The sequence below is a fragment of the Sinocyclocheilus rhinocerous genome, unplaced genomic scaffold (genome assembly GCF_001515625.1).
Source record: "Sinocyclocheilus rhinocerous isolate Xijiao unplaced genomic scaffold, SAMN03320098_v1.1 scaffold1243, whole genome shotgun sequence".
NCBI lineage: Eukaryota > Metazoa > Chordata > Actinopteri > Cypriniformes > Cyprinidae > Sinocyclocheilus > Sinocyclocheilus rhinocerous.
Window position 1 is genome coordinate 1,258,143 of NW_015626033.1, and position 21,157 is coordinate 1,279,299.

The 21,157-nt window shown below is 35.3% G+C and overlaps 4 protein-coding genes across 4 annotated transcripts in view; 2 read left to right on the top strand and 2 right to left on the bottom strand.

Moving 5' to 3' along the window:
• Positions 1-796: 796 nt before the first annotated feature.
• LOC107707262 (transmembrane protein 72-like) lies at positions 797-5,127 on the top strand. Its single transcript, XM_016511254.1, has 5 exons — positions 797-1,103; positions 2,238-2,304; positions 3,956-4,027; positions 4,150-4,289; positions 4,610-5,127. Exons 1-5 carry the CDS (start codon positions 1,034-1,036, stop codon positions 4,993-4,995), a joined length of 735 nt encoding a protein of 244 aa, XP_016366740.1. The 5' UTR covers positions 797-1,033; the 3' UTR covers positions 4,996-5,127.
• Positions 5,128-6,689: 1,562 nt separating this feature from the next.
• LOC107707254 (ras association domain-containing protein 4-like) overlaps positions 6,690-21,157 on the top strand; it is a 25,637-nt gene continuing 11,169 nt past the window's right edge. Inside the window, exons 1-4 of the mRNA XM_016511244.1 lie at positions 6,690-7,569; positions 7,679-7,748; positions 15,164-15,249; positions 15,339-15,414. Coding sequence (XP_016366730.1) covers positions 15,194-15,249; positions 15,339-15,414 — 132 coding nt within the window. The 5' untranslated portion in view covers positions 6,690-7,569; positions 7,679-7,748; positions 15,164-15,193. The remainder of the gene's footprint in view (positions 7,570-7,678; positions 7,749-15,163; positions 15,250-15,338; positions 15,415-21,157) is intronic.
• On the bottom strand, positions 9,296-11,503 carry LOC107707282 (C-X-C motif chemokine 9-like). Its single transcript, XM_016511272.1, has 4 exons — positions 11,361-11,503; positions 11,116-11,248; positions 9,967-10,044; positions 9,296-9,478 (listed from the first exon to the last, which is right to left on the bottom strand). The coding sequence occupies exons 1-4, from the start codon at positions 11,431-11,433 to the stop codon at positions 9,397-9,399; spliced, it is 366 nt and encodes a 121-aa protein (XP_016366758.1). The 5' UTR covers positions 11,434-11,503; the 3' UTR covers positions 9,296-9,396.
• On the bottom strand, positions 12,638-14,190 carry LOC107707271 (C-X-C motif chemokine 9-like). The gene is made up of 4 exons (XM_016511264.1): positions 14,079-14,190; positions 13,358-13,487; positions 13,180-13,263; positions 12,638-13,035 (listed from the first exon to the last, which is right to left on the bottom strand). Exons 1-4 carry the CDS (start codon positions 14,131-14,133, stop codon positions 12,930-12,932), a joined length of 375 nt encoding a protein of 124 aa, XP_016366750.1. The 5' UTR covers positions 14,134-14,190; the 3' UTR covers positions 12,638-12,929.

The following is a 21,157-nucleotide window of genomic DNA, read 5'->3' on the forward strand; positions in this document are numbered from 1 at the left end:
TGCAACTCGGAGTTTGTTCATCTCGCTTCGTGCTACAGGCCACTGGTGTTGTTATTTATCATTCTGTTCAGTTTTGTAAAATATGAATATGAAAAGAAAAAAAGACATGCTGTTTCAAGTAATGCCAAAGTTATGTGGCTTGAAATCCTAGCAATACTGTAGTCACATGCGATCACATTTAATTAGATGGACCCTTACTGTGTCATGCTGTCATGCGGGCGCATTGTGGTTCTAATCCATTGTGATCTGTTATGACTGAGAAAAGTCTGACCTTTGACACAGGTAACTAAAGATTGGAAGAGATGGTGTCTGTTCAGTGTGTCTGCTGGAGAATGATTAACATCTGTCTTGTGTCAGGATTGGGCTATGAAAGTACTGCTGCTTTCTCCACCATTAATCATCTGGTTCAGGACGGGGCTTATCGAGTTGAGACTCCCTCCATGTACATTTACTTTGTAAAAACACATCTGACCTTGGGCAAGGACATTTTTGATTAATTGGCTGATTGGCTGAAGGTAATTTAATTTGAATATGTCCCTCAGCAGCTGTAAAGGGATGGAGGGTGGACTACCTCCTCATGAAGGTCACACTGCTCATAACCTCTAAGTGTCCTGCAACAGGCTTGTGTGCAGAAGTGTGCAGTTATGTATGTGTGTGTGTGTGTGTGTGTGTGTGTGTGTGTGTGAGAGAGAGTTTTCCATGGCTTATTTGTGCTCTATGCTAGTACCTAGTCAGGTAATCTTTAACTGTAAAGTTTTTTGTTGTTTGGTCCCCTCACCTTGAGTAGAGGTGGAATGCAGCAGGAACAAGCAGAGGGTGGTCAGTGTTTGGGTTTTAGTTTCTATGTTAGGCTGATTACTAGGGTAAAATCTGCACTGGGACGCCCTCCTGTTTAGGCGAGGAGATTTCTAACCATGGCACTGCCGTCCTTGCACAAAGTTTTGACTCGAAACTGTTAATAAATGAACTATCAGTTGAGAACTTTAACTATCAACAAATGTTCTAAAGGAAAAAAAAACTTTTGATTTTGGTCATGAAGAGCTCAGCTTTGTGGGTTATAGTGGAATGTGCCAGCAGAGTTCTTGGCATCTCTACTGCTGCAGGTAGGACTGTGTCTTCACTGTTCTTTTGTAGTCCATTGTTTCACTGAAAGTGCTATACATAACCTTCAAATATAAAAATATATTTTATGCATTAGTAGTCATTACAATGTTTTACCCCGTGATTGAAGTATAGAATTCTAAAATGTGCATTTTGTGCTCAATACCCAACATAACCTGCTTTGAAATGAGGGAAATAAAGGCTGATCTGTTCCATTGTAAAGGTAATGACTCATTTAATTTGAAATAGAGCATAAATGTATATGCAAAAAAAAAAAAATTGCCATGAGTAGGGATGTATAAATTAAATTTAAAGTCCAACAATTATAACCCCTGTTATATGTTACTGCAATCATTCCCCAATTTAAAAAATAAAATAAAATAAACAAATACCAAGCTTTTTTAAAATAAAAAATGTTTAAGAGACTGTTGAAGTATTAGATCCACATTAACCCACAATGCTTAGCTTGTGAAATGTTTTTGCTTGCTTTATTGTTAATGTTCTAGAAATAAGAAATTAAAAAAAAATCTAATTTTCAAGATGTAGATTAATATGAGTAAAACTAAAAGGTGTTATTAAATACATAAGAATACTAAGAGTAATACATAATATACAAGTAATAATGTATATTAATATTATAATATATAATGAGTAATAATACAATTTTAGTAATACAAAAAAAAATGCTTTTGAAGTATTTAATTCACAAATCTCAAGTAAATGTTTCAAATGTGCTTAAGGATTTCTCCAATTTGCCATAGACTTTGCATTGCACAGGGAACTGCACAATTCTCTCATGTTGAATAACATGTATTTTATTCAGTTATATTTATTTTTGGTTTGTACATTGTATGTTGTTTTCAAAACCAGCACAACAATACTGATCTTAGGTTAATTTGCCCAGCAGTGGTGTGTGGCAAATCTGACATCTAGTGGCCACAATAAAAATTGCATCCCAAAGGTTTTGCCTGCTATTCAACTGTTAAAAAGTATATGTATATATCATATTTAAAACACAGTGATTATTATTTTTCAGTTGATTACAGCATATGCTTCAGAATATAGATTTTTATTTCTATTGATTATGATTTCTGCAGGTTAAGTTTAATGTGAGTGCTGTGTGTTTGTTTCATCAGTGCTTTGTGCAGTGGGTTTAGAGACTCAGAAACAGGGAGAGTTCAACAGCTTGGCTGTCTATCTCCTGTGAGTATCAAAATGAGCTGCTGTGGGAGGCGTAGCACTTTGTTATTCACTCTCAGACAAAGAAGGTACAAAAGCTGTCACTGGGGAAGTAAATTTTCCAAAGGTATACCTTTGTACCTAAAGGGTGCATATTAGTACCTTAAAGGTACATATTAGTACCTAAAGTGTATATATTATCACCTAAATGGTATATAATAGCACCTGCAGAGGTATACATGTTAGTACCTTTTGAAAGTGTACTACCCCAATGACAGCTTTTTTTACTCAAGAGTGTTCATATGAAAGTTCTCTGAGACATGTCCTTCATGTCTGTTTCTTTTTTATTATTATTATTTTATTTTTTCCTAATGTAAAAATGTATTATAGTAATAGTGTTTATTAATATTTTGAATGAGTTTTTATTTTTATAGTTTCTGTTTTTATTTATTTTATTTTTTTTTAGGTAAATGCTTAGAATTGTTTAGTCTGTTTTTGTAATTTTTATTATCTTTTTTTAAGTTATTTTAGTACTTCGACTTAAAATATAAATTTTAAAAGTTTTTCAGTTTCAAAGCATTTATTCTAAGTAACAAAAATGTTTGTATGGCTTTAGTTTTAGTTAACAACAATGGTTCAGGCACTTTTGCCTGAATTGTTAGAATCCACCTATTATGCACACACAGTATTGGTATCTTGGTCAATCCTAGTGTTGACTTTGGAGTTATCACTGCTTTTGACGCCACTCATAGGGTGGTGTAAGCAACCGAACAGAATCATTCTAAGTTAGTTACACAAACAAACAGGCGATGGCTCATCACCTTTAGGAACATGGTCACTGAAGGCCACAGTCATTCCATTTCTAACTATAGCAGGCAATACAGTAGCGCCCTTGGGAATTACACACAGATGGAGGCAAATGGGCCTCTTGTCCCAGATTATCTGATGTTTCCGTGCTCAATGCCAAACCAGAGAGCTTCTGCATGAACAACGGGGAGATATTTCCATTGGGATTAAACATAAAGTGGCTGTTCACATGCACGAACACCAGAAGAGTCAGAGTAGCTTTATTGTCATTCCAGCTCTATACAGTTAGCATACAGTGAAACGAGACAGCGTTTCTCCAGGACCAAGGTGCTACATAGACAAAAACACAGAACACAGGACTACAAAGAAACTAAAGTGGACATAATTAAATTATATTAAATAGGCTAAGTAAAAAGTTAAATATGAACTAAGAAGATTATTTTAAAAAAAAACTAAAAAAAGAATACCATAAACAGCCAGGAAGTTTATGATCAAGTAACCGTTAAATGGTAATGAATGTCTAATAACAAGCAGTGATTAAAGTCAACATTAGTTCATGTTCACAGTCCATTTTACTTTATTGTGGCGTGAATTAGGATTTTAAATGAGGAAACTTGTAAGGTGGGACTTCATTTTATTCTCAGGAATTGATTAGACTGAAAAGTTGGAGTTACATTTAAATAATATATTCATAATAAAACCAAGAACATGTATTAATAAAGTAAACAGAGTACATTTTTATTTCGTTTTTACTTTAAAGTATGTTTTGGTATCTCTTATTGAACTATTTGTACTGTTTTTCTTTTTACTAACAAAAAGTTAGGTATTTTATAAACCACTGCTTTACTTCTGTTTGAATTCTCTTCAGGCTGTCTTCGGTGGTGATCATGATTTTTGAAGTTGCCTATTTCATTGACGCTCTGCTGGCAATGTGCCTTCCGTATGTTCAATCAAATTATGAAAGAATCATGTACTTGTGCTTGTTATGTCATAATCTGTGGTATTATTGCTATTTTAATCAATGCATTAATAGTAATACATATCTGTTTTTCTTGATTGGAGTTGTCCACCCACATGGAAGATTTTCATTCTTTGGAAGAAGATGGCTAATGTTGGGGGTTTTCAGAAGTTTCTGTACTACACAATGATGTCTTTGATGTGTTTCCTGCATCCGGTGCTTGTATGGCATGCTGTAATACCAGGTGCTTCACTTTTTACATAAATTATATATTTGAAAAGTAAATAAATACATAATACATTTAACAAAATGATAAGCATGATTGAAAAACAATTTGAATTGGTAAATATCTGCTTATTTCTGCCAGTGAATACACTAGAATATAGACAAACTTAAATCAATTCATTTGGACTTGGTGAGATCTATAAAGTAGTATTATTTTTTTAAAGTTTTTGATTGGGAGTCATTTAGTCTGTAAAAATACCCCCCCCTCCCCAACCAAACATATTATGGACAGACATAACGGTTAACATGAATTTAGAAACTTTGTCTGTTTCTTTGCAGGAATTATGCTGGTAGTGACTGGATTCTTTAACTTCATACTGAGCAAAAAGAAGTCAGATCCGCCTAAAGATTCCAGGTCATCGTATAGAGACCCGGCTCTGTCTTCTGTCTGTGTCACAGACAGGGAGGACACTGAACACACATTCTCTTTCTTCCACGTCATTTCAGGCAAAAGAGCATCTTTTTTTCCAAGCAATAGCCGACTGCATGGGCGCACAGACAGGGCTCAGACAGTGAAGAATACCCAACGCAAGAACAGACAAACAGACACAAGAAATGTGCACTTCATTGAGAGTCTCAGACATAATGATACTGAAATGGAAGAATACCATGAAGTGGAACCAGTGGATACCACGTCAGATAAAGCACCAATGATTAGACTGTAAACATGAGAGATCATAGTGTTATAAATAATTTTAGGCATGAGGTGCTAGTTAAGACGGTACAAATACCTCTACTCAAAATCTGACCAATTATTCAAAGAATGAAAATTATTTTTCTTTATGTTCACTTATTCGTGTGATGGATTACTCCAGTCTTCAGTGTTACATGATCCTTCAGAAATCATTATGGTGAATTTATTATTATCCATGTTGAAACATTGAAAATGTTGTTCTGTGCATTTTTGTAGAAACCATGATTTTTTTTTCTCACATGACTAATGGATAAAGTTGAAAAGAATAGCATTTATTTGAAATAAATATCATTTTTTAAAACAATATAAAAGGCTTTAATGTCACTTTTGGTAAATTTAATGCATCTTTGCTGAACAAAGAAATTGCATATACAAAAATTATTTTTTACACAATGTTTTTTGTTTTGTTTTGTTTTCACCAAATGGCAATCATCTCTATTGTAAAACAATCAGCAGCAGATCAAAAGCAAATACATTGTAAAAATATTGAGTAACCTAAAAAAAATTATTTGTGTAGTGACATCTAAATTAACTGGGTTTTATTAAAGTGTAATGTAGTAGGACTGAATCAACCTGAATAATTTTTTTAATATATGCTCATAGTTTTTAACATCTTTTTTTTTTTTTTTTACAAGATTGAGCTCCTGAAACAACCTTTAAACACTGTCAGCCAAAGAGTTGCTTTTTATTCCAGTCTGTAACCTTAAGCCTGGATCTCCTGCATCCAGTCTCCATACGTCAATACAATTAAGAGATTCCATTCATCATACTGACCCAGACAAGAGGGTTTTCAGCATAAAGACTGGACCGCAACCCCCAGGCGGTATTCCTCTCCATTAACCTGTATGGATGACTTCAACATCCTGAATACTTGAGTATGCTGCATTCATGTGTGTTGTTCTTGGTGTACTTCATGGAAAAATATTCAATCACACAGTAAATAAATTATTTGCACTTGTGCTGTGGGTCTAATCAAATAGCTTCAGTGTTTTACTGGCATTTGCAAATGGAGAGTCACACATGGGCACTGTTCAAAAGAACTGGAGTGAAAAATCTGAGCATCAGTGGGTCAGGCAATAATGCTTTCTGCACCAATAACGAGAATGACAGATGCAAATAAACCCAGTAAATCATCATACAGCAAATCTTCCTTGATCTTCTTTGGCTTAAAAATGCCCCTTAATAGCTCAAAATGATCTAATACAAAATGAAGACAGTGGGGAATACCCATAGGCCCTTGTACTTGGATGATCTAAATAGCTATACCTTAGAATTCACAAAAGATTAACTCTTATTTTGTTGTTTTAAATAGATGTTTTTGGGCCACTATTAAGATGATTAATGTTACTTTTAGTGAACATTACTGTTCAATGCTTTCCATTTGTCTCCATACAGATGAATAGCAGAAGTGCAGTTTAATGTGTACTTCTGTGGGAAGTTAAGTTTATTCAATGTATGGTTGAGAGTCATAATTTCCTGTCCATATTTAATATTAAAATGTGATCTTTTCTAAATTTAAGCCAATTCAAATGACGTTGAAACAATGATATTTTAACACAAATCTGAGGTCACTCTACTTGCAGCTATAGCTAATCTCATCCAAAAATAAAAAATCTGTCACCATTTATTCCTATCATTACTCATGTTGTTCCGAAGATTTTTTTTTTTTTTTTTTTTTTACAACAGAAGTCAGTGGTCATCAAACTGTTTTGGTTAGGCTACCAAGCAAGCACTATTCTTCAATGTATATGGGAAAGAGAGTCATAGGCTATAGGTTTAAATTCACTGTGAAGTTCACACTGAAATATTTTGAGTATTTAAATAAGGTTTACAGTGTATTCACTTTGTTTCTAAATTCATAAAAAGTTCCCTTATTTGGCAAGTGCCGTTGATATAATCATTTCCCTTTTAAAACAAATCTGTCTTCCCATGAGGGAAGTGTCTTGGCAGCTCAAAGCATCTACTTCCTCAAATATTTTATCCGACCTTTCGGTGTCATATTTTCCTAGATGGTATTCTCAGACTGAGCTAAAAACAGGAAGCTCATGTGCCCCAGTTGTCAGACTGAAAGAAACTATCTAGCGTTGCATTTATATGCGTGCTTAAGTGTTAATCCTTACACATTTGATTTTAACTGAAGCTTTAAAAATTATTAAAATCCTACAGCTTAATGAAGTTGTAATATGACAGGTGGACCGAATGCAATTTAACGGCAACCTTTCATTTGCAGCTTAATTGTCTCGTGGTGGTTATCGCAAGAATAGTGGTAATTATCTCACAGACATGCTAATAATGGTGTGAACGGTCCCGGCGTTTCCCAGGGCAACCGCAGAAGACTCCCGCCCACGGACGTCTCTGATTGGCTCCTGTACTCAGCGGAGTGTCGGATTGGTTTACACAGCTGCCATTCTTCTCAACGAGTAGCGTTATTTTGACCGTCTATTCCCCGAGGAAGCAGCAGGGTGAAGTGGAAGATAAGACGTTGTGTCTTACAAAACAGCTGGGCTTCGTCGGCTCTTACAAAGGAACGGCGTTTCATGAGATGGTAAGGACAATATATGCAAGGAAACAGAAAAGATATGATCTCTAGACAAGAGTGCGTGAATGGATATGGTTTCATTTGAGATGTTTTTTTTTTCTAATTAATTCTGCAGGTGAACTGTAGCCTATGTGCCGCTGTCTTCTTTTGAAGGCTACCTTGACTTCTTCTGAAACTGTTCTCAGGTGCGTGTCTTTGTACAGCTGTCAAAACAAACTGTAGGCCTACTTGAGTGAACCATCTGACAGGCCACATATTTACCAGATGTGTCAGGATTGTGATATTTTCTGTATGTTTCCTTTTCATAATGAAAGCAAATCAAAAATAGCCTATTTGAAACTTGTGTGTTTTACCGGTGTCTTTCAAATCCGTCCAGCTTCTCCAAAATAGTGACAGAAATCCAGAAGTGGTTAAGGACTCTATGGCTGATATATTCCTGCAGCAGAGTCGCAGCTGGTTTGCAGTAATTGACTGGGTGGTGGGCAGGGGGCTTCACAGTGTAATTTCTTTATGCAGGTGGAGAGCATCTCTAGACATGACCCCTTGTTTTTAAATCAGTCTAATGCACAAGTGGGATTCTTTCTGGTAGACACAGTAGATTGTGTTATTTTTATTTTTTCTCGAAAGGCGTTTCTTGCCATGAGACTAAAGTGGCGTATTTAATAATTAATGAGAATGGACATAGACAGAGGTGGGGTTAGTTCATAGAATATTCAAATTATTTTCCTTCACTGAATAGAAAGCTTTTGTTGATTGTATTTAGGTGAGTACAGGTAAATTGGGACACTTTCAGATAATTTGTGTAAATTGTATTTTTAAAATTAAATGTCAAATGGCTTTATTTCAAATATGGACATAAAATAGATCGAGAATTGCACAAAGACCATGCAAAAACTTTTACAAGGTTTTATTAGAAAAAAAACAGTACAAAATATATACAAATTCCATCTACATAATACATATATCATTTATCTGTGCAAATAAAAAGCAGGCAGGATAAATGTCAAAGACACATAGGGCCCTATCATACACCGGCGCAATGCGGCGCCAGGCACGACGCAAGTGTTTTTTTTGCTAGTTTCAGCCCGACACAGTTGTCATTTTCACGTCTTGCGCCACGTTGTTTAAATAGCAAATGCATTTGCGCTCATTCGTGCGCTCATAGGCGTGCTGGTCTGAAAACGAGGTGTGTTCAGGCGCATTGCTATTTTGAGGCAACTAAAATAGACTGCGCCATTGACCAACAAAAACCTGGTCTGAAGTCTGGCGCAATATTTATATTTATTTTTTTGTTATTTAAAGAGCGCGTTAGTAATATGCGCCTATAAGCGTGTGAACAACGCGCGTACACGTTGCTTATTACACACACAGGGATGCGCAGCAGCACACAAACATTTTTAAAAATGAAAAATTAAAGGATTAAAATGTAAAAGATTATTATTGTGTACATAAATATAAAAATGGCTACATTTCATAATGGATAGTCTTTGCATGTATCAGAATTACGCACACGAGCAGATCCGTTCCCTCACTAAAGAAGCGTTCAGTTTTTCCACTTGCTAATTCCGCCATGTAAATAGCGAATCCACCATGGCGCGAGCGCAACTGGCTTTTAAAGGGAATGGGAGATGAGACTCTGATTGGTTTATGGCACTTTACGCCCAAAACACACCCATTGTGTTACCCTGGGGGTAAGCAGATAAATATCAAATTTTTATTTTTGGGTGAACTATCCCTTTAAGCGCAATTGCGCTGTGCACTTTAGACCATGCGCTTGGATCGTTAAAATAGGGCCCATAGTCTTTCTATACAGAAAAGGTAGAGACTGTTGAATTACAGCCTCTTGGGCTTTTTTGGTCTATTCTTCTTCTTGAGCTGCAGACAGACCTTCCTCCTCTGTGTGTTGAATTTAATCCTGGACAATAGAACAGTGAAGGGGTTTAATTATTGGGGAGGCCCGCAAAGCTGAGCAAGCTAAAACACATTCTCAACCCTAAATCAATGCACACCATTAATGGCAACGTAAACACTTAAAATTCTCTAGAGACCATATTTATCTTGTCTCAAACATCCCTGAAAGCATCAGCAACTGTATACAATGTGTAAAACGCAAGGCTTCAAGTGCTGCATATAACCAGTATTTTTATTTATATTTTTTGTCAATATTTTTTTTATGTATTTGATTGTCAATATTGTTAATGTATTAATATGCAGTTATAGCTTTTGTAGCTATGGTATGCAGAGAGGGGAGCTAGTGAATCTTTAGAATGAGTATATGTGCCACAGAGTGAGGTTTGAAATCAGTGTACTTCTTAATTGAAACTTTTTTTTTTAAATGAGTGTATTAATATTATAATCAAATCGTTTGCAGTGTCATTAGAGGGAAACATGTTGTTGACATACCTTTTCCAGCATTTTTGCATTTTTTTCCCCTGCTTGGAGTCTGGATTTAGACAAGCTTGTTTACCTGACAGCTGGAGTCTGTGGAGGAGAACAGCGTGTTTTAAATGTGTGCAAACCACTGCAAGCAATAAGATACAGCAACATTTGATCAAGGGTGGCATTTACTCATGCCACCCTTCCAAACAAACTTAATTTGAAGTCTTATATTAATCATACCGAAAATTAATTTAATCTTTGCATCGCTTTATTAATGCTTAGACTATTGTAAAAGTGTTTTTACTAAAACAAACTTAAACCAGGTAAAGTGAGACATTTTAGTTTTGCATTTCATATTTCTTCCTTTTTCCTATTTCCTATCCCGCTGCATCTGTATTCACTAGATTTTGCCATAAGAGAGCTCATATTTCCAGAGTTCAGTGGTATTATTTGTTTTATCATGCCCACTCATGCCTAATTTCAAATGAAACTAATCTGATGCAAAAATCATCTTGCCATGGCCTTGCTTTGTGCTTCCCACCAGATAAATTATCCCAACTCGCGACATGCCTCAACATGAGATATCGTGTAATATCTTCACACATTGTTAACAATTACATGGATTGCAAAATGTCCAGGAGGGATATAATTGTATGTTAATTATTACAGACTTATAGTTACAGTAAAGTAGTGAATTTATTAGAATAGTACTAGATTTGAGGCAGGGGCATCATACACATTAAGAGGTCACATTAACTTACTTAATATGTTTTTTTTTTTTTTTTTAAAGATGGTAAAACAATAATTGCATCTTGCCACGACAGGCAGTAATCACCAAGCATTTTCAGAAATGCAAAAGAGTAACATTGACATAAAAATACCTTTCGTGTTCCACATGAAAAAAAAACGTCATGCGAGTTATGAGTGACATGAGGGCAATAGATGAAGACAGAATTTCAGTTTGAAGCAAATGATCTGTGGAAGGAGACTCGATCGGAATTGCCAAATTTATACATGATTTCCGCAAAAGTGTTTTAGACAAACACTTTTTATGACAATTTATCAAAGGTACATTTTTTCAGAAGCTGCACTTAAAATCCACTTGTCTCATAAATCTTATGTATCACAACACATTCAGATACCCCTGAAAGGGAATTATGCTTTTTTACTCACATGATTTGAACCTTGTTGCAAAGAGGTTCTTTCTGTCTGATCGTGTAGTCTGTAATTTTTCTCCATTGCACTGAGCCAGTTTCCTCAACACACTCACATTTTTCACGATGGGACATTGCAGCGGTCCTGTTATCTAAAAACAAAGCCAGAAACATAAAACCATGTGTAAACCCACATCACCTCCATGACCAATATCTGACAAAAATCTGTAAACTGTCCTGATAAGTATTAAAATGCTACTGTACCTGTGATGAAGTGTAAGCAGATTGAGATTAGGAGAAGCAGGCAGACATTTGATTGCAGAGTCCTGAAAGCCATTTCTCTAAAGCTGTGTCATTCACAAGAATGTCTCTCGAGTGTGTTTGCACAGAACTGTACTCTTGTTCTTCCTCACTTTCCCTCCTTAAAGTATTTCCTGTTTTGCCATATTAAGCAGGATCAGAGTCACATGATTTCAGGTAAATGAGAGGTGATTGCTCAACCACCTTGTGTATGTTGGTTTTGGGTCTGGAATGCTATTGTTCTGTCAGTGGTTATATGGTTCAGAAAGTTTTTACTTGATCATGTGCTTTTCTGTATCCATCTAGAATTAATTGTTCAAACTGAAGGGTTCCCACACATTGAACCAGTGAATATACAAAAAATTCCAAATCAGGATAACCATGTGCTTCATGTGATATATTCTGTTCTGTTCTGTTCTGTTCTGTTCTATTCTATTATTTTAAATGACTAAATCTGGCTGCATTAGGTTATACCAAGTAATATTTAAGTGTTTAATAGTTCCTTTGCAATTGCATTGCACTTTTAACAGTATAGAATTTCCAAAAATGTAACTTCTCCAGGCCTGGATCCTTGTGAAAACCCTGACATTAAGTTAAACCATCAGCATTGTACTTTGTTTGCATTTGGGTATATTTTGGTATATATATATATTTATTATTATTTTTTTTTTACATTTATATTGATTTCTATGTATCGAACGTCTGTAACATGATTTGACATCCAAAACTGTTAAATTTAAGACAAGAATTTAAGAATTGTATAGCAGAATTTAGTCCTATGTAAACAGACATGAGAACACAAGAAAGTAGAGAAACACACTGAAGTTCTCTTTTTTTGAGTTAGTTCATGTTTATTATATTAGTTTATATTAAACTGTAAACTGTAAAAAAAAATCATTTTCTGTGATCACTGAACAACACACATTTATAAGAATATATACATTTATGAGAACAATAAGAATATATAAATGTATAAGAATTTATAAGAACATAAAGCTGTGTCTTCTGACTGGCCGGCACGTTAGACCTGCATAGCAGGGCTCATACTCATCCCTGTATAACATGTTCTTTTAACAGTATAGAATTTCCAAAAATGTAACTTCTCCAGGCCTGGATCCTTGTGAAAACCCTGACATTAAGTTAAACCATCAGCATTGTACTTTGTTTGCATTTGGGTATATTTTGGTATATATATATATTTTATGAGAACAATAAGAATATATAAATGTATAAGAATTTATAAGAACATAAAGCTGTGTCTTCTGACTGGCCGGCACGTTAGACCTGCATAGCAGGGCTCATCCCTGTATAACATGTCAAGGTTAGATGCTGTCCTTGTTGTAACATGTCTTTATTGTCCCTTGGCCTCCATACACATGTGCACTCCTCTGAATTCAGCCTTTTCTTATGTCCTTGGCTTGTTTAGTGCATATGAATGTACAGCAGCGCTAAAGCACTTTGCACAAGCGTTGAAGAGTATTCTCTCCTGTGGATCTCTTACGTTCTTTGCCTCAGTGTCTTTAGTATTTGAGGTTAAGACTTGACCTTCCTGGATTTAACCTGCTTCCTGTTTCTTCGCCTTGGCTTTTGCTTTTGTCGGCGTATGCATTTTTTGCTGTCCTTGCCATCATTTTGCATGCTGGAAAAAAACCCCCCAGTAGAATCAAGCTCAGCAGATTAAGACTTGCAGACCACCATCATGTTTGGAGATGTTTGGAGTGAGTGATTTTTGGATATGCTGTGCTGTAGTTTAGAGACTCATTCAGCAATAACACTCTCTTACCTTTGCCAACATTTCAGCAGTCTTTTGCCTTGGGGACCATCTGGACTGAGACACACGAGACTATTATTCTTCTGCCGTGTGACTCTAATGAAAAATACAGAAAATAATAGCATATGTAAACCCAATTCTGCACGTACATTTAGAATCTTATGAAGTAAAATGTATGTGAACTACTTACATGATCTCATCCTGTAAACAGTTAGGTCTTTTTAGAGTGACTTTGAAATCTGAAAATGGTCCCTTGACTCTTTGTTTGACCTGTGGACACTGACAGGTCTTTGGAACATATTGGCTCTCCACGACTTGGACTGTATTTAGGAAAATATAAAAAGTGAAATTATTAAACAGCCATGATGTAGATTTTTGTACTTTTTAAAAAAGAAATTAATAATTTTATTTAGCAATGCATTTAAATGATCAAAAGTGACAGTAAATGCTTTGACACAAAATATTTATATTTAAAATGCTGTTCTTTGTAATCTTTCTATTAAAGAATCCTAAAATAGTATCACAAAAAAAACAAATCAGCATATTAGAATGATTTCTGAATGATCATGTGACACTGAAGACTGGAGTAATGAAAATTCAGATTTGCCACAGGAATAAATGGCATTAAAAAAGTAATTTTAAATTGTAAAATATTTAACAATATTACTGTTTTACTGTATTTTGATCAAATATATTAAGCCTGGGTGAGCATAAAAGACTTCAAAAGCATTAAAAATGTTTTGAACGATAGTATATAATTAAAATATCTAAATTATTATTCTAATTAAAGTAATTTATAGTTAAACTTGTACAGCTAGTTTTGCAGAGATTTTGACAACTCCGTTATAACCCGACAGGTGCTCAGTTATTGTTTTAGTTCAGTTACAGTACATCTGTTCTGATACACTCACCTGTTAGAAGGATGCTGAGGGTGAAAGTCAGCAAAGCATACACTGTCAGCGTCATGATGAAAGTGTTTCTGAGTGTAAGTGCTTAGTGGCTTGCTGTCATTTTATACTCCTATGAGGGACTTCCCAGCTCTTGTGCCACTCCTGGAAATTCCAGTGCTTTGTCGCTACTCCCACGGGATCAAGCCATTTGAACACAGATAATAGAGAGGCATTTACAAAAGCCCACTACTGCAGGAATCTTTAAAAACTTGGTCACATATAGATTATGCAGGCTATGAGCAATTCCTTATTCACATTTGACACAAAAATGTAAATCCTGTCATGATTTCCTCACCCTCATGTCATCTCAAACCTGTATGCTGTTATTTTTCATTGTTGAAAGACTTCTGAATCCATATTGTAGTTTAATATATGGAACAGATTCCTAAAATGGAATCTCATATGCATCTGTGCCAGATTCAAAAGTGCAAAGTCAACGTCTCAAACCAGCCACTAATTCTCACGTGACAAATCATGGAGGGGCAGTTTTGAATACTGATAAAGAGAAAGAGATTTGAGAGCTGCAAAAAATAAATTATAATTATATACAGTATGGTGTGAAAAAATGTATTATGATTATATCTATAATAATTAAATGATTAATTAATTAATAATTAATTAATTAATTAATTAAAGTCATACGGGCTAGTTTTATGATGATTTTTTCTCTTTTGGAGCTTGTCAGATGCATTTACTAGGATTTGTATTAATCAGGAAAACAGCTGTGTGAAGAATTTTCAAAACTTTTCCACTGAAGAATGTATTACTATTCTGTGACCTCTCAGAAGGTCTGAAAACATGCCATGGCAAGCCTTATGGCAAGATTACACATTCTGTTAACTGTAGGACCATGTGATTTCCTCATATTCCTGTGATTACTTTCACTTGGTCCTCCTGCACAAGATTCATAGTGACATAAATGGTTCATTTGGATTAGGAGTATTTTTGAAATCACATAACACAAGGTATTATTGTTCTTGTTCTTGACATTATTAACTTTATCTCTTTCTCCTTGCTTTCTCTCCCATTGTCTTGCTTATCTCTAGCTGAAAGCCTTTCTATTGAGGAACCCCACTATGGATCCTGACAAGACCTCCTATGTGAGGCTGAATGAGGAGAAAGTAATTGCAAAGTAAGATTTCCACTTTTGATACACACTGAACATTAGAAACATGCCTTCTAACTAAAAGCCCTTGTTGTTAAATCTTGTCCCTTTTTCAGGTCTGATATTTTGTCCCTTCTAAAAACGTACAACTGTTATCACGAGGGAAAAAGCTTCCAGCTTCGGATTCGTGAGGTATGTTACATCACAGGAAGTGAAACTAACTGCAGACCTAAATCAAATCTTTTGTTTCCTGGTTAGTGATTAATAGATCTAATCTGACCAAGAGTTGAGTCAGAGTGTGTGAGACAGCAAAACAAAAAGATTATTGTCTCAGAATATGGATGTGGGACATTGGAGTAAATCCAAGTGTGGCATTCCTAAAAATGCTGGTTAAATGGGCCTAGATGACATGTGATTGGCTGCATCTTTAAGCATAACATTATTATGTTTATATTATAATAATTATATGACCCTGGGCCACAAAACCAGTCATAAGGGTCATTTTTTTTAAAAATTGGAGATAGGAGATTTATACATCAAACATCAAACCTGAAAGCTGAATAAATAAGCTTTCCACTGATGTACAGTATGGTTTGTTAGGATAGGACAATATTTGGCCGAGATACAACTATTTGACAATCTGGAATCTGATGGTGCAAAAAAAATCAAAATATTGAGAAAATAGCCTTTAAAGTTGTCCAAATGAAGTCCTTAGGCTTTAAAAAATATGTGGCTTTATATAACTATTGGTGAATGATACCAAAAAAACTTATTGCGATTATATTTATGAGCAGAGCTGGGTAGATTACTAACAGATTGTAATCTGTTACTGATTCCAAATTACATGACAAAAATTGTAGTTAGTTACATAATCCATTACATTACACATTTTAATAGTAATATAATCAGACTACTTTTTGATTACTTTCAGTTTACTTTTGACCTAACTTGTTTATGTAAATAAGAAATCATGTGAATTTGTGCATTTTAGTGTGTTTGAAAGACAAAAACCTTCCAAAGACAAAGTAATACATGATTAAATAACCATAGTTCATCCATAGTTGATGTAATGTTGAAATGCTAAGAAAACGTTTCTTAAAACTGAAATGATTTCTTTAAATCCAGTGGTGATATGCTGTTTGGCTTCTCAATTTTCTGTGTAATTACAGCCACCCGACTAGTGACTGATCTTTGTGTGAATGTCCGCAGAAGACTAGAAGACTTTCTGACTGTAGGTAGTGGTATAGGCTATTTTAGAAAGTACAATTTAAAAGATGAAAAAGAAGAATTAGGGAGAATCAACAAATTATGAATAATTTATTGCTATTAAGTGAATAATATGTAATCATGTAATCAACAAAAATTAACTAGTCTGATTTCAAGTATTTTAAAATATAATTTCATCTAATTACAAGTACCTAATTTTTGGAATCTGATTACGTAATACAGATTTATGAATCATTATTTCTGAGTGAAATCACAGATACATGTACATGCACAGCTAGTGAACAAGTCTCTTTATCCGTTTTCACACTAAAGGCCATTGCAAGGTCACGGGGAGAGATGTAATTATTTACTAAACGATCTACAAATTATTTACAATCTGTTTCTGTCAGTAACAATGACCTAGAGTACAAACAAGCTCCTAATTATTTCCAATTTTATCTCGAAAAAATTATTTACTAAACTATCTACAAATTATTTACAATCTGTTTCTGTCAGTGAACATGACCGGCAGTACAAACAAGCTCCTAATTATTTCCAATTTTATCTCGACAAGTAACTTGACAAGTGTTTTTAATAGGAGGTTTGTGTTTGTGCTCACATTGATTACTTTCAGTTTACTTTTGACCTAATTTGTTTATGTAAATAAGAAATCATGTGAATTTGTGCATTTTAGTGTGTTTGAAAGACAAAAGCCTTCCAAAGACAAAGTAATACATGATTAAATAACCATAGTTCATCCATAGTTGATGTAATGTTGAAATGCTAAGAAAACGTTTCTTAAAACTGAAATGATTTCTTTAAATCCAGTGGTGATATGCTGTTTGGCTTCTCAATTTTCTGTGTAATTACAGCCACCCGACTAGTGACTGATCTTTGTGTGAATGTCCGCAGAAGACTAGAAGACTTTCTGACTGTAGGTAGTGGTATAGGCTATTTTAGAAAGTACAATTTAAAAGATGAAAAAGAAGAATTACGGAGAATCAACAAATTATGAATAATTTATTGCTATTAAGTGAATAATATGTAATCATGTAATCAACAAAAATTAACTAGTCTGATTTCAAGTATTTTAAAATATAATTTCATCTAATTACAAGTACCTAATTTTTGGAATCTGATTACGTAATACAGATTTATGAATCATTATTTCTGAGTGAAATCACAGATACATGTACATGCACAGCTAGTGAACAAGTCTCTTTATCCGTTTTCACACTAAAGGCCATTGCAAGGTCACGGGGAGAGATGTAATTATTTACTAAACGATCTACAAATTATTTACAATCTGTTTCTGTCAGTAACAATGACCTAGAGTACAAACAAGCTCCTAATTATTTCCAATTTTATCTCGAAAAAATTATTTACTAAACTATCTACAAATTATTTACAATCTGTTTCTGTCAGTGAACATGACCGGCAGTACAAACAAGCTCCTAATTATTTCCAATTTTATCTCGACAAGTAACTTGACAAGTGTTTTTAATAGGAGGTTTGTGTTTGTGCTCACATTGTTATGATCTTTTGGATCTGTTACAGTCTCTGGGAAATCCCTGCAGGCTGCTTGTGCTTTTAGAACGAGGTCAAATTTAATCTCAGTATGATACTGAAAGTAAAGAGATTTTCCACTGTTCAGACACACATAGTGACTAAAATAACTGTTTTTAAAATAACTGTCATTGCGTGTGACTATGCATCATATATTACACTTTTTGCAACTAAATGCCATAAATGCGTTCTGCGGAATCTGAGACTAATCTCTCATCTCCCAAAACTAAAGTCTAAACAACACCAAAAAAGCAATATGACCAAAATGTGATCTTGAACTGAAGTGTTTTCTTACAATAACTTTTAGATGGAGCCATTTATAAACAGTTGTTTAGGCTGGTTAAACTAGACAAATTTACTTCAATGTCAATTACTCGGCTATCCGTGGACCAAGTTAAAAGCCTTCAAGTTACGTGAAAGGAAATTGAGAAGGGAAAAAGTAATCTATCCTGTTTTTAAAAGTCCTCAAACATAAATCTGACAATGGTAAATCATCTTCATTTTACTCGTTGTATTTTATCATAATACACAGAACTTCCCAGAAGTCATTAATTGTTCCCAGGTTCAAGTAGGTCTTCTCACAACAACATGCTCAAAAAAAAGGTTTATTTTGTCTTATTAATTAAATAAAATAGAACCTGAATATCTTAGACAATCTCTTTAAGTGGAGGTCTTCAAAAACCTGTGCTGATCTTGTATAAAGCAATATTCTCTGAAGATATAGTCACTTTTTATCTGGGCTTACCTTTGTAGGCCTGTTGTCACATAAATTGACACAGGTGTAACAGTGCCAGGGCTTCTACACAGAAAGTAGCTGGTTTATAAGAAGTACACTATCATCAGGGAACCCAGAGCATGACAAACCTTGCTACATCAATACTTACTTACTTTACTAGGCTCCTGCAATCTATCACAGTTACTCATTTCCTTTCAGCACTTTCACTTTCCGCTGGACCTTTAGTCTTTATCTTAATGTGTCTTTCATCAATCTGTGCTTATCTGCCCCTCCCCTCACCCCTTTCTCTCTCTTTCTTTCTCCATACAGATATTATCACGTGGTAGTATCTGTTTATCCTCACAATACCTGTGACTCAGTCTCATGTGATAATCTTGAAAAAAATAAAACTAAACAGGATTGTCATCACAGGCATTTCAACATTTAGATCCTAGAACTTTGCCAAATGTAAATTATTCTGATTCAACAGTACATTTTAATAATAAAAAAAATACAAAATATGTGTAACAGTAAGCTGTAGAAATATTTGAGCATGAACTCATTCAGTCACATAAGATTTTAAAGTAAACCATTCACTCATAGAGACACACAAAAAATAAGACAACCAGAGGCACATACTGTAAAACACCTAAATAAAAGCACCCAGTTTGATGGCCTTTCAGTCTAGCAACCACCCACAATCTATTCGCTGAGCTTATTGTACATGTTGCGTGCAAAAATGCGTGTTTACACAACTTACAGAAGTTGAGGTGCACCAATTCTGGAAACATGCTTACACAAGTCAATGCACTTAAGGAAAAATCAATCACTGGACCTGACATTTCGCCAGGTTGGTGCGTCACATCTTTGAAAGATTATTGTCTGAGTAACAAGCAGGTCTGTAAGCGAAAGAATGAAAATTACACTTTTGTAAGCAATTTCTGTGAAATAACCTGTACTTAGGCTACTACATCCCTACTGAAAAAACAAACAAAAAACATCTAAAACCAGCCTAAGATAGTTGGCTGGTGTTAGCTGGTCATCCAGCCTGGTTATAGCTGGTCAGCAGGCTGGTTTTAGTGGGGTCTTGACCACTTCTTTAGCTGGCCAGGCTGGGAGACCAGATAAAACCAGCTACTTCAAGCTTAAACCAGCTGTTTTTTTAAGCTTTTTTTTCAGCAGGGTTATAAACAGACAGAAACTCATGTCTACACATATTTTCGACTGTTTTTACTTTCCTTTCTGTACAGACTTGCTGTGTAATTATTTTAAATAATCAATATATCTGTTTGATGAGCTTTTCATGTTGGTATTATTGTGACAGAACTGGGTGGAAAACACTAGAAGCCACTAAAATGAAACAAACATCTACTATTCTGCATTACGTGTTGTAACATTTTTATGATTCATGGTGAGACTACAAAAGAAAACACTTTTCTTACCAACATGTTTCCTCCTTGTCCTCAGGCAGCAGGTCAGAATCAGAGCGTTCATTGAGCGCCCTCTGTTGGTTGTGTTTAGACAATGCTGTAAAATTGCATGCAGCCAACAGAGGTCGCCCTTAGCTTCGGAACTGAACTTAAAAAGATAGTTCACCAAAAAACGATTTTGTGATAATTTACTTTCTCTCATGTTGTTCCAAACCTGTACGAAATTCTTTCTTGTGCTGAACACAAAAGAAGATATTTTGAATAATGTCATTGAGTAAATGATGACAGAATTTTGTTTTTGGTGACTCTCCCTTTAAAGGGGTCATATGATGTTGCTAAAAAGAACATTATTTGGTGTATTTGGTGTAATGAAATGTGTTTATGCGGTTTAAAGGCAGGGTATGTGATTTTTCAAAAACACTTTAGAAAACTGATTCGGGACGAATAGCGAAACAAACTTGAGGCCAATCAGCAGTAAGGGGCGTGTCTACTCGTGATGTGGAGGAGAGAGCTTTCAGCGCATGGGACGGACATTAGCGAGCCGAGCGACTCTGGAACAGTGTTGTAAATACAACTTAACCACTGATTTCTAGTTGTGTCCTCTTTTGGAAGGCCAAACAAAGTAGTTTCGCTTTCACAACGAAACACACAGCGTCACACACGGCAGGCTAGAGTGAGTGGAGGCCGGCGGACTTGAGAACAGCGTGGCCGGCGTGCTTGCGGCAACCACACGTGACGACCCCGGGCTGGACTCCGCTTCGTCCACGGTGAAAGTTGATGTATTTCCTCAGCGACCAGCACGGATCAGCTCCAGGCATGACGAAGCGGATATCGTCCTCTTTTGGAAGGCCAAACAAAGTAGTTTCGCTTTCACAACGAAACACACAGCGCCTTCACGACATGGCAGCGGCGGCACAACAATACTACAGCGAGAATAAAAGTTACACCTTCTTTCTTTGCATGAACATTTGGGCGGCGTTATGCAAATCTTCCCACATCGTGACGTAGACATATGGGG